General features: G+C 50.2%; 1 protein-coding gene across 4 annotated transcripts in view; it reads left to right on the forward strand.

Moving 5' to 3' along the window:
* The first annotated feature begins 7,676 nt into the window (after positions 1-7,676).
* The window catches only part of TMEM185A (transmembrane protein 185A), a 34,400-nt gene continuing 28,411 nt past the window's right edge, over positions 7,677-13,665 (forward strand). Inside the window, exons 1-2 of one of the 4 annotated variants that reach the window (XM_081808137.1) lie at positions 7,686-7,833; positions 11,179-11,253. In XM_081808137.1, the coding sequence (XP_081664263.1) occupies positions 7,796-7,833; positions 11,179-11,253 (113 nt within the window). In that variant the 5' untranslated portion in view covers positions 7,686-7,795. Of the gene's footprint in view, positions 7,834-11,178; positions 11,254-13,665 lie in introns of all 4 variants that reach the window. The other 3 variants (XM_081808135.1, XM_081808136.1, XM_081808139.1) reach the window with 3 other exon arrangements.

Below are 13,665 nucleotides of genomic sequence, written 5' to 3' on the forward strand. Positions count from 1 at the left end.
AAGCTGGGGGCATAGGAAGGTACATGAGGCTGTTTCTATAGAAGAAGCCTCAGGAGCCATGGGTTTCATTACCACACCATGAGATCACAGAGCACAGTCCACTCTGTTCTCATACTCAGGGACTTAAGTCATGCACATAAGATTTTTAGGTGTGAGACTCCAGATTCTGCACCCTTAAGGTGCAAGGCAGGGGTGGAGGTGTTCAAAAAAGGAGCTGCCCCAGAGGAAGCTGCCTGCAGGAATTGGTGGGGGTACTTTCGATACTCTCTAGGGACCAGAGCTGCACCCATCAGTCTCCTGAGAACCATAATGTCCAGCAAGCCTCAAGACAGACATCCAAGTGGCCATGCTGGAAAGGAGGTGTCCTCCTCCTGGGGCCCAGCTGGCAGCCCCCATCTCCCTTGCTGCCCACACTGCCCAGTCTCTCCTGAACCTTGCTTCAGTCTGCAGAGCTTGGGGCTTTGTCCTCCTGTCTCCCCACTGCCAACCTCTCAGTCCTCAATGTTGATGTTCATAAACAATTACCTTCATTTGACACTGCAGGGGGGAAAATGTCCTTTCACAATTGCTGTGGTTCAGGTAGAGCCAGCATGACTTGATGTAGCATCTTGGTGAGTCTCCTAGAAGTTGGTAAATAATAATCATTGCCATGTGACTGTGTGACAAATCGCTATGATTATGAGTTATTTTCTAATAACTCCCTATGTAATACCAAATGTTTCATGAAGCTGGGGGCCTTGTGAAGGGGACTCTGAGATTGCGCATCCTGAGGCTGAGCCAGAGAGGGTGTGTGTACCTGGCAGCCGTCCCCAGCTAGGACCCTGCTCTCTGCAATCAGGCAGCTGGAACAGAGGACAGACTAGCAGATGACGGCGGTGGTCCCCGGGACGTTCCCCCCCACACACCCCAGACACCCCCAGATTCAAATGAGGATTTTGAAAGCAGCCGAGTAAGAGGGGGCTTTGGGTTCCCGGGCGGCAGGTTGTGCAGAGGGTCGGCTGCCCCAGGAGAGGTGGAAGGAAGAACACCCACCAGATCCCATCTGGACTGCCCTGGGCTGAGCACTGGAGGGTCATGGGAGCACAGATGAGGCTAAAGTGAGCTAGAGCCTAGATGACATCATGAACTGGGTGTTCTTGGCCCAAGTCCCGGGACCTGAGCCCAGGAAGCACTCCAGGATGGAAGCAGGGCCACTGCATGCTGTCCTTGGAGGGAATGGACTTAGAGAGTGTGGGCTGGTGCTTGATCCAGGCCATCATGGACTGCTGGGGTGTAGCACTCACAGTGCCCCACACACCACCACAAGGGTCCTTCAGGGAGGCATTTCCAGGATGCAAGTTCTCTGCATCGTGTCTGGGCTGACCCACATCACCCAGGTCCCCAGCAGTTGTGGCCAGGGTGGGGCGTACCAGACAGGAGAGCCTGTGACCATTAGCAGGAAGATCTGATGTTCTGTAGATGACCTGAGCCTGCCCCCGACAGGCTGCTGTGAGGCATCTCAGCCATGGTGCTGCTTCTCTGAGAAGCCCCCGTCCCCCAGGCATGACAAAGCCTGCTCTAAACTCCAGGCTCCTTGGCAAGGGGTTGACTTCCTGCCTGGCTCTCACCTGCCCTCTTCTGTGGCAGATGTCACTGGCAGCTGCCCTAGGGCTCTTCATGAGCAAGTATGGGGTGTGACACCAAGGGACACCCACAAGACAGCATCCGGGGGCAAAGTCACATTTACCTAGCACTCAGATGAAGGGTCTGCCCAAAGACCCCTTCAGATACTCATGCTGTGGGGAGGCAGTGAGAGTCCTTAGACCCGGTGGGTGGGTGTTTTGAACTGCTGGCCTGCTGTGTGCCTGACGTCCAGCCTGCCCAGGGGAGTGAGCCTGCAGGACAACGTTGGACCACCCAGCCGGCTGGGAGAGAAGGGGAGCAGACCGGACAAGTGAATGGGAGAGCAGGCCATGCCTGAACCCCAGAGCAGCCTTCGGTGGCCATAGTTCCAACACTCACCTCCAGGTAGAAACTTTATCCTTACACCCTCTGTCTTAGAGCCCACTGCTCCTCATCTCCATTTCAGGATAGATGGCGATCCGATGGGGTTGGGAAAGGACACATGGGCTGGTCCAGTATCTGAGGCTCTCAGTCTTCTCTTCTGTAAAATGGGGAAGATAAAACAGTACAACCTCTGTGCCTTGATGTGAGATTGTACTCATTTCCTAGGACTGCCTACCAAGGTACCACAAAGCAGATGTGGGGGGGATTTCTTCTCTCACATTTATGGATGCTCACAGTCCACAATCAAGGTGTTGGTAGGGCCATGTTCCCTGTGAAGGCTCTGGAGGAGGTTCTATTCTTGCTTCTTCCAGCATCTGGTGTCCCCAGGTTTTCCTTGGCTTGTGGTCACATCACCCTAGTCTCTTCCTTTTCACATGGCTGTTTTCCCTCTGTACATGTGTATGTCCAACTTTCCCTCTTCTTATGAGGACTCCAGTCAGATTCATTATGGCCCATTCTAATGACCTCACCTGAACTCGAGTACATCTGCAAAGATCCTATGTCCAAATAAGGTCACCTTCCCTGGTCCTGGGGATTAGTAGTTCAGCATAATTTTAGGGGGAGTATAATTCAAACCCTAACAAAGATTATACAAGGTGTCATCTGTATATAAAATGACTGGCTCAAAGTAGGTAGTCAGTAAGAAGGAGCTATTATTACTAAGCATCTAAGATGTACATTCTTCCCCACATTTTAATGTTGTTGAATCAGTCCACATGTAAATTAATTGATGCAGTGTTTTTTTCTTTGCCAATCAGTTATTAAATGGATGGCCCATCTCAAATGGATGGCCATGTGCAAACATGGTATAACTTATTCTATAACAAGACTCAAAAACCCTCAGCATCTCAATGACCTGGAGAATGTGGTAGGAAAAAGGGAGAGTGGGAGTCAGTCCATAGATCATGCCTGCAGCTACTACTAATTGAGGAATAACAGATCATTGTTCTGGCAGATGTTGGGGGCCCAGTATGAGGTATGGGGAAGGAGGCCTGCTTGCTTGAAGGGATTTTGGGATGGCCTGACTCCTGCATTCATTTCATGAGCACTCCCTGAGCAGGCTTCCTGAGCTGAGTCCCCACTGCCCATAAGCCTAGGGTTACAAGTAGGCCAGGGCAGGGGAGTGTGCTGTACATCGAGCCAGAGAAAACAATCATTTTAGGAGGCCACAGGATCCCAGGCTAGACTGGAGACTGAGACAAAGCAATCTACTTGTATTAGAAGTGTATGGAACAACCTCACTGAGATGTTGTTTCACATTGCCTGGTTCCATATGCTGTGTTTACACACAGAAGCTAGCACAGCCTCTATTGAGTCCTGTTCTGGTCGAGGGGTCAGTCTGGGGAAAACATTTTTGCGATGAGCTCTCAGAGCCCAGACTAGAGGCCTACCTGAAGGGAGGGTGTTCCAGGGACTCCACAGAGAATGAACATAGAGGACATTTTTCTCCTGAAGGGTCCACCTGCCTCCACGGCTGACTGTGCCTTTGCAAGAAGGCACTTCTGCCTGCAATCCCCTTTCTTCTCTTCCTGGCTGGAAATCTTCTGTGTCCTTTCAGGTTCAGCTCAGCGGTTCTCCTGTCCTGGAAGCTTATCACATACAACACTATGTGTTAGCAGTGCTTCTCACAACATCTGACACAAAGTGGACGCTTCAGAAAAGACATTAGCTGAGGGTGACAGAGGAGCAAAGAAGGTTGCAGGCTGCCCCAGCCAAAAGGGCGCATCAGAAGACATGGGGAAGAAGGGGGCATCTTGTTAGTAAGGGCAGAGGGTCCCAGAGAAAAGTGAACAGAAAGCCAATGTGGAAGCACAAAGGACAAAAGCCAAGCAGTGAGTGGAGACACAGGAATGAGAATAGGACAGGGCTGAGGAGAGAAGGGAATTGTGTGGGCAGCTGGTTGGTGACCTCTCACAGGCACGTTTCTTCCTGTCTGCCCAAGAGGCCTGGCCACGTGTACTTGACCTGGGCTTGCCAGGCACATCTCACTGGAGGAGGGGGTCCCAGGAGCCTCCTCCCCACCTGGGAAGCCTTCCTGGAGCCCCTGGTGACAGAAGAGGTCAAGGGGGGATAACACAGGGACACCATGGTGGCTCTGTGGGCCCAGACACAGCCTGCCCACTCCACTTCCCGACAGGAAATAGTCCCTGCTCCCTTTGCTGGGAAGCTTGCTCCAGAAAGGATGCTGACCCACTTGTCCTCAGGGACACCTCCATGATGAAGAGGGGCTCTTTTGGGGGCTCTTGAAGAAGACCAGGGGAAGTTGCAAATCCAAGCAGAACCGTACATATTACCTTCTTGGTCTCTTCCATTGCTCTCAGCCTCCACCCCAAGTTCCTCAAGCCCCCAGATCCAGCTATGTCTAGACTCCAACCATCTCCCAGGGAGAGCTCAGGAACAGAAAGACTACACACTTACCCAGGCAACTTAAAGTAGCCAGAAACAAAGGGCCCTCTCAGGAAGCAAGGGGTGCATTTTGCAAGTGGAGTCCCCAGTGATTTCTAATTGGTAGAATTCAGGGTATGGACTTCGGGGAACTTAGAGTGGAGAATTTCGGGATGAGAGAGGGTCAGACTTCAGCCAGCACCTTGAGTCTCCTGGCTGAAGAAGTTGCCAAGCTGGTCCCCCAGGAAGTTTAGTAGGCCTGCTGGCTTTTGCCCCGGATTGGATCCCAGCTGTCCCTCCTTCCACTGGAGCAATGGTGAAGCTGGTCTGAATCTTCTAATTCTGTGCTCTCCCCACCCTGCTGCAGCCCAGGGGAGGAGCCCCAGTGGTGTGAGAGTTGGGCCACAGCCACTTCTTTCCCCTAACCCAGGTCTTCCATGACCAAAGTGTCTGAATGTACCAGGATTCTCTCCTTCACATCCCTGCTCTTCAGAAGCCTGCCCTCCACCCCATCACATTGGAGCCAATGTGAATGTTGAATTGGACAAGCCACCAACTTATCAGAAGGGTATTACAAATCCAAGGTAGTCTTCAAAACCATGGTCCAGAAATACACTGATGCTTCTGGGACACTGTAACATGTACCCACTCCAAAGCCACATGGGTATGCTTTCTGGCTTGTTTGGGGTCATGCTTTTTCAATCCTGAGCCATTTCATGCCTTTGTATAAGGAATGTTGAGAGTCTGTAGTAAGATGGCCCTGAAATTTGGTGGCAAGTCAAAGTTTGCTATGGAAGATGACGAGGGCATCAACCTGTGTATGTCCCAGAGTCTTTCCTCAGTGGGTCACTCATGGGTCTGTACACGCAAGGCAGTGCAGCTTTGGGCCTTTGCTCGGGGTGGGACACTGAATGAGGGATCTGAGATTGGCAGCAGATGGGCAGCAGGGTCTTTTGCACTTGCTGGAGAGAGGACAAGAGGGACACCTGGATATTCTGATGTTTTTTAAAGAATTTATTTATTTATTTGACACAGAGAGAGAGCGAGCACAAGCAGGGGGAGCAGCAGGCAGAGGGAGAGGGAGAAGCAGGCTCCCCACTGAGCAGGGAGCCCAACGTGGGACTCAATTCCAGGATCCATGACCTGAGCCGAAAGCAGGTGCCCCTGGATGTTCTGATTTTTATTTCCATGAGAGCACCAGTAGAGTACAGGGCTGGGCCTCCAGTGAAGCTGCAGCAGTCCAGATACATCCACTTCATGAAGATTGGTGATATGAGGCCTTGCGGTAGTCCAGTTCTTCTCTTATATTCCCATGGGCTTATAAGCTCCCCTTGGCAATTTGGCTTGTCAGAGCAAAAGACTACATTGACAACTGGTTTGTATATTAGTGTTCTGTTCCCTGGGCTGGGCAGCCCTCACAACCTGGGCATGTCTGGGGGACTGTGAGCGGCAGAGCAGTGGGTCAGCTGGGACTCCCTGGGACCTCACCAAAGTAGTGCCTGCCATCAAGACTTTGGACTCTGAGCAGCCTGCCTGGTCTCGGTCGGTGAAGTTTTTGAAAGAGCAACAGTACCTGTTGTTGAAATATCTTAACTGACAAACCATCTCAGTCTTAATGCCTGTTAATGGGGAGGTCACCAGTAATTAAGATGGTGCTGGCCAATCTGGCCACCGGCAAGTACCTCTTCTTCACAGAGCGCGGGCTGCAGTTTCAGCAGGACCCCTAGTTGCCTCTTTCTCCTGTCCCTCTATTAGCTGGATAGCTCAGGGCACATCAGACAAGATTCTCTTTGTCTCAGCTTTCTCTTCTGTATTTAAATGTTCATTGGGAACCTCCTCAGGGGTAGACACTGGACTCTACCCAGAGGATGGGCAAGGGAACTGGACCAAAAACTCTGGGACTGGGTTCTGGTGCTTCAGTGGCTGACAAACCTGATTCAGGTTACTCATCCTTAAAAGCAGCTCCTATAATAATATCCATTCTCCAGTGGGTTTGGGAAGCCTAATTACCACTTGTGAAATGTTTTCAATTTCTCAGAAGAAAGGTGATATATCACGGCAAGGTATGACTATCATAATTGTGATCTTCTCAAGCTGCCCCCAGGGCTAACTCATATAAAAACTGCCATTCGTGAAACTCTGTTATTGTAACAAAGTACAACTATTATCCATAATGATACTAGACTAATGTCTAAGGTATTGCTGTGCTCATGGAAAAGTCTTAAATAAGCCGGAAGTGAAGAAGGTAGGCTAGGTCACCTGCTGTGAACTTATACAGCTAATTCCAAAAGTAAATAGACTTTTAAGGAGGTAGAAACCGGAAAGAGCACCAGAGAGCAAGAGCATTCTCTGAGCACTTGGTGTGAACCAAACAGTGTTATGCATACTATCTTATCCAAGTTTAGGAAGTCGGTTTTATCATCTCCATTTTGCAGAGGAGAAAAATTGAGGCCAAAGATGTTGACTTGTCCAAGGGAGATGAACCTAGCAGTTATAAATAGGATGGTTTGGAGTGGAGGATGAGGCCAGGTGAGAAGTGACCCCAAAGTCTAAGCAGGGGCCAAGGAATCTCTGAACTAGGTTAGCAAATGGGAGGATGACTACCAGATTTCCAGTTTGGCATGCGCCCGTAAATAGGTCTGCTGCCAACGGAGAGGGCAACCCAGGAGGGGAAGGCGGTTAGGAGGAAAGATGACTGTGGCGCAGGGTAACCTGAGTGTGGGACCGCCAGCATGTATCCATATGCTGGCCTGGGCCTTGGGAGGGAAATTGAGATGCAGACTTGGGAGTCACCGACAGATATAACAGGTGAAGCCTGGGATGAGAACGCCAAAATGCAACGAGTCACCGTGGCCACTATCCTCCTTCCCGCCCAGGCTCAGGGGAAACTTCCCGAAGGCAGCGCGGGCTAAGGTGACAGGTGTCTGCGAAGACCTCCCCGTGGGATTCCTGGGTGGCGCGCTCCCTTCCCGCAGGCCTGCGCCGAGTGGGCTTCCCCGCTCGGCTCTCCGCCGCCTCCCCCAGGCTCCCCGTCTCTCCCAGCCTCCACGCACTCCCCGCCGTCCCCAGGGCCGCGGCCTCCGGGCGCCGCCAGCCAGAAAGGCGGTGTCGCACGCGGCTCGCGGCGCTTCCCGGGCCGGCGGGGCGGGACTGGGGCGCATGCGCCGCTGCCGTACGGAAGCCCGGAAGGAGGGGCGGGAGGCGGTGGCTCAGGTTTCTCCGGGCGGCGGCGGCGGCGGCGGCGGCGGGGGCGGCGGCGGCGGGGACGCGGCTCGCGCTGGCACCATGAACCCGCTGTAACGCGCAGGCAGCGCGGCGCGGGGGGAGGGGGGAGGAGGAGGCCGCCGCGGCGAAGTTCTCCGCCATGAACCTGAGGGGCCTCTTCCAGGACTTCAACCCGAGGTGAGGCGCCGCCGGCGGAGGCGCGGCGGGCGTGAGGCTGCGGCGGGCGGCGGGGCAGCTCCCCGCGGTGCGAGCGGCTCGCTGGGCAGTGCTTCCCGCTCCCGCGCCGGGTGCCTTCAGCGCCCCCCCCTCCCCGACCTCGGCCCCGCGGGAACCGCGTTCCTCTCGGCCAGCCCACCCTCGCTGCTGGCCCAACGCCCCCTTCCCGTCCCCTCTTCCCGCACCCCGCTGCCTGCCCTCCGTTCCCCGCACCGGGGCCGTCTCGCTTGACCAACACCCCTACTCCCCCCCACCCCAGCTGTTTCCTCCAGTTCCTCTGAGCCCTTGAGGTTTTCCTTGGATGTATGCCCACCCCTCGCTTGTTCGCTGCTTTGTCGAGTGATACCTGACACGACGTTGAATCCTCGGAGTCAGTGTCAGGGTATGGCAATACCTTACATAATGCCTCTGGGGGTGAACCTGACGATTTTCCATACGCGGTTTCTCATCAGTCTTCACTGTAAGTTTATTTGCAGGAAGTAGATAGTATTGTCCTATTTCCCAGCTGGGGAATATCCAGTGGACAGTGTGGAGAGAACACTGATTAAGGAATGGAGCGCCTGTCCTTGCACTTGCCCAAGTGTTCTGTAACTCTGTTCCCTCCCCCAGGCTGTGTGCTCCTTGAAGCAGAGACTGTCTCATGCACATCTCACTATCCCCAGCACCTCCCACGGCATTTGAAACAGAGCAGGCCCTTATAAAATGTTTGTGGAACTAAACTGAGCCAAAAGATCTGGATTGGGGACCAGGCCCCATGTGACTGAGTTACATACTCTCTGCTCATCTGAAAAATAAGGAGTTGGCCTAACTGATCTTCTAAGTCCACTAGTTTGTGAAGGGAGTACCTGTTTCCCGTAGTTGCTGGTGGGAAGCTGTGCCCTCAGTCAACCTTTTGTATGCTAGGTCCTATGCGAGGTGCTTCAGATGCTGGGAGGTTCCAGCTTGTGGACGGAGACAAGTAAATAGATGATTTACAGCACTGTGTGGTGTTGTAGTGTGGGAGCCCAGTGGAGACCACTGCCTGGGCTGCTTGTGGGGGATGAAGGGAAGTCTTGGGAGAGATGGAGAGAGAGAGAGTATTGGGAGTGCAGTCTCCCTGGGGACAGTGCCATTTTAAGCTACAAGTCATTGTGGCTTCCTAGGTGCTCTACTCCTCTTTGAGCACTGCTGAGTTCATATTCTAGCCTGGAGTGCTAATGTCCCAATCACAGTGCAGTCATTATCGTTGTTGGCCTTGAAGGCATTCTGCATCGAGGAGCATGTTGAGAGGAGGTAAGGGAGAAGGGACTGCAGCACCTTCCTCTGCTGCTCCTAGGGGTGAGGATTGCTCTACAGGGTAGCAGGATTGGCGCTGGAGTTGGAAGGGCCTTGTGTGTCTACACTGGCGAGGGTGGTAAGAAAGATAAGTAAAACCTGAATTGTTTTGTATCCTTGAGCCAGTCGCTTACCTGTTTTATCTGTAGAATGAGTATAATCTCAGCAGGATGGGAAGCCAAATTAATGATTGATTGCAAAGTGCTTTACACATAGATAGTTCCAGGACTATTTTGCAAGGTGACAGATAATTCAGAACCCAAGAACTGCCTCAGGTGTTCTAACTGGCTAACAGTTGCCAAAGCACAATAGTGCTGCACAGAACATCCTTAACCATTTTCTTTTCCTGTAGCTTCTCCCCCACCCCCCAGAATTTAGTATATGAAAATTACAATGAAATATTAGGTATCTAAACAGATTTACAGTAACCATCAATATATTTATCAACACTTTAATTCTACTGGGATTGAAATGCATCTCTAAGTTTAAAGACTTTTTATAGGGCGCCAGTTTCCTGATACAGTGTTGCTTCAGTGGGAGTGAGCAGTGTTGCCTCACAGTGGTGACTGCTAAGACAGTGGTCAGGTAATATTGGCAAGTCTGATTTTTTAGCTAATGATGTGTCATGTCTCATGGGCACACCTAGTTTTTGACATTGTTCTTTAGTCTTGTTCCATGCTGAGGAGGGCCTTCTAGACAGCTGGAGTGCAAACCAGGGGGTGTAGACAGGAAGATACCTTGTGCCAGGGCCTCTAACCTTGGTGCTGCTGCCTTTATCCCTGCCTCTAATTTGGAGCCAGTTCAACATCTCCCTCCTACCCCAGGACCTTGGCACATGCTGTTCTCGTTGTCAGGAATGTTTCCCTTTCCTCTTCTCCTGACCTAGTTAACTCTTATTTATCTTTGAGATCTCAGGTCACTTGTTCCTTGCTGAGAGAAGCCTTTCTGACTTGCCTAAGTCCACTGATACCTGTTTATACAGTATCTGTAGCATGCTGAATTCTTCCATCATAGCACTTATTTGTGCCCTTATATTTGTATGCTTATTTGATTAATGCCTGTCTCCCCTACTAAACTATAAGCTCCATGGGGCCAGGGCCATGATTCTGCCCATTATGGTATCCTGTATGCCTGCAATAGTACCTAACTTATTAAATATCTGTGGAATGAATGGATGGATGAATGAATGAATGACTCTCCAGAGCCTCTAGGAGAAATCTAAAATGGCTTCTTCCAATCACTGCTTTCCTGGTGGTGGTCTATGGCCTGGTCCTCTTTCTTCTCATCTTCCCTCCTTCAGAATCCAGCCATTCCATTAGAGAGACAGGAAAGACCATGACATTAAGGCAGAATGTGGCTGCCTTTACTTTGTGGATTATGTGTGTCACAAAAATAGTCACTATCATGGTTTTATGGTTCCCAAGGCATGGGCCATGGCTCCAGCTCTCCTTTCCAACCTTTTGATCTTGGTGAGTCTGAACCCACTGTTGTATTGCCCAGGCTCTGGAAAACTGCAGTAGCAGAGAATGATTCACAAACGTCAGCGCTCAGGTGCACAGGGCTGCTGGCTGACCCTCTGCCTATTTCCCTCTGGCAGAGAACTGGTTGATCGTGAGCTTCTTTTTAGTTACACAGGTTAAGACTCGCTGAAACAGGCATGTTGGACCCACCGAGTCCTTGTCTGAATGCCTGAGGCTTCCTAACATAACAGCGAGGGAGCCTTACTCATTGAACAGGCAACTACCAGCAGTATCCAGAATTGGCGGACCGATTCTGAGGTGCTTGTAGGAGGTGGGGATTTGGGAGTAGGTGGCATTAAGCCAGCACCCTGGCCACACCATGGAGCCTTGGGATTTTCTGCTAGCTTGCTGGAGTTGCTGGCTTGGAGAAGGCCCTTCAGCCCTGGTGGCCAGGCAGTGCTGGAAGGCTGTGAGAACTCTGCTAGGCTGAGTCATCTGCAGTGAGCTCCTGACAGTGAGGTGCATCCCACAGGTGCGCTGGACTGGGACGAAGGCTGAGGGCTGCTGCTCTGCATGTTCTGTCCTGTGAGCATGGAGTACTAAGGAGGTCAGTAGTGTTTAGAAAGTTCCATATGCTGCAACTTCTAAAACCATTCTATGTAAGTTGTCTCTTCTTTGAATTTAGGAAACACGGATGTGATTTCTGGTAATCCTTAACAAAAGACAGCTGCCTGGCCTTTACCAGTCATTTGTAAAATATTTATATTTAAAGCATTCATTCATCAGACATCTCCCGAGTTCCTACTGTGTGCCAAGAGATGTGCTAGGTGCTTTAAGTACAAAAATAAGTGAGATATAATCCCTCTCCGGGCTCCAGCCTGGCAGGAGAAGCAGAAATGGGAAGAGAAATTAGAATTCAACACAGGAAGAGACATTGCAGAGACAGGAACCAAGTGCTGTGGGAGCACACCAGGGCAGAGCCACCAATTCTGTCAGAGCAGTCAGGGAAGGTTCCACAGCTCCATCTTGAGGGATATAATTGTAGGGTTTTTTCAGACCAGAGGGCAGGAAAGGCAAGTTAGGAGGGACAGAGGATGCAGAGGCACAGGGTTCGTGAGAGGGCCTGGTATGCTCAGACAGTGGTGAAAGGTCAGTGTGGTGGCAGCGCCGCAGGTCGCACATGTCATGTGATTTAAAAATAGTACCTGTAGCGTGAATGATTACTGCAGATAGCATTTACATATTACTGGGGTTTTTTAAAGCCACTCCAGATCCATTAGTAGTGAGCATATGTTGATACTGTTCGTGAACTACTCACCCACCACCCAAATGTCTGTTTATCTGTTGTTCTGTCATCTTAAGCCCCCCAGAGTAAGAAAAACCTCTCAATTATATTGAGGTTGTTATTAAGAATAGGTATGACTTATGGGGCACCTAGCATGGGTTGGGCACAGTGTCAGTGCTTTCAGCGTTTATCAGATCTTTCCAACAACCCTGCAAGTTAGATGATCAGCCCTATTCCGCAGTCTTAGCGAGCTTGTGACTTCCCTTGAGTTGCGCAGGCAGCAAAGGGCCAGGTCAGGATTCTAAAGTGAGTCAGTCGGTCTGCTTCTGAAGCCGGCGCTCGTTCCTGCGTGCCATGCTACCTCTCTAATTTAGTGACAGGCCCGCCCATGCCACAATGGGTCCAATAGCCCAAGGAGCCTTCTATTTATGAGTTGTGATTACGCAAAGCAAACCTTATATCTGAGCTTACACATCCAAATGAGTGTTATCCCTCAAAGAAGTTACTTAGGAAAAAGAGGAATATGCATATACCTATTCCACTGCTCATATTCCTTGTTACTCATCTGAAATTTCCTTTGGAGTCAGATTATAAATCATATAAGGAAATCCATCTCATTGCTTTATAATCATGGATCATTTTTGAACCAAAATAGTGCCACCTAGTTTGATCATACATCGTACTCACTAAACTTGGCTCTGACTGACTTTTGGCCATTTCCAAAAATCGAATTCACTCTCAGTGAAGAGTTGGCACCATTGAGGATATTCAGAAGGACAGACTGTAGGCTCTCAAGACGATGCCAGGAGGAAAGCTCCAAAGGTGGTTTGAGCACTGAAGTGGAATTAGCTCATTGCCTCTCAGGGGGACTCAAGTCCCATTTGAATGCATAATTTCTGGTTTTAAAAATATCATTCCCATTACTTGATAATTACACACATATTTTTCTTGTCTGTGAGCTCTTTGGAGTCCAGGATATTGAGGCATTCAATAAATGTGCTGAATGAGCAGATGTTGAGAACAAATAGACATGTACCATTGGAGACTCTGTTGTAGGGGAGAGAGTGGGTGGGAGGAGTTTTAGATGGTTTCCTATGACTCTAGGAGTTGAGCTTCCCAGTATTGAGCTTGGGGTTTCTAATTGCCTTGCCTGATCATAGGTTGTACCTGTACTAGAATTCAAGATGAAAGCCTTGAAAAGAACTTGAGATAGGCTCTTTATATCTAATGATTCATACTTTGTGAACTATGGCCTAGTAGCGAGAAAAACGATTGCTAAGTGAGATTGTTACAACTTTTGTAGAATACTAGTAGCAGCAAAAAATAGGTAAAATTGATCATTTACACAGGGCTTCCACATCCCCCAGTCTTAGTGAATTAATATGTGAACAAACCCAAGAGGAGATAGGCTTAGGGAGAGAATGATACCCCCTCCCCTCACAATTGCGTAGCTGATAAACTTCCAGCCTGGCCTCAGTCTAGTCCTCCTTAAGAGTGATTTGTTTCTATTAGGCTTTTGTGCTTTCTTATCTCTTCTGGTTAGATGCTCTTAAACATTTTTCATCTAAATAAAACCAGTTAAAATTGCCACTAGAAGAACTTAAATTTTGTCAGTAAGGTTCTGCTCAATGTAAGAGATACAGCCCCTTTAACAGTTTGGGAGAGTGTCAGTTTGTCAGTTGGAGCCATTCTCTGAAGTTGTAGACAGAGAAGCACCCGCAGGGCTGTGTCAGC

This window comes from Leptonychotes weddellii, chromosome X, assembly GCF_054177405.1.
Source record: "Leptonychotes weddellii isolate Sample4059 chromosome X, ASM5417740v2, whole genome shotgun sequence".
NCBI classification, from domain to species: Eukaryota; Metazoa; Chordata; class Mammalia; order Carnivora; family Phocidae; genus Leptonychotes; species Leptonychotes weddellii.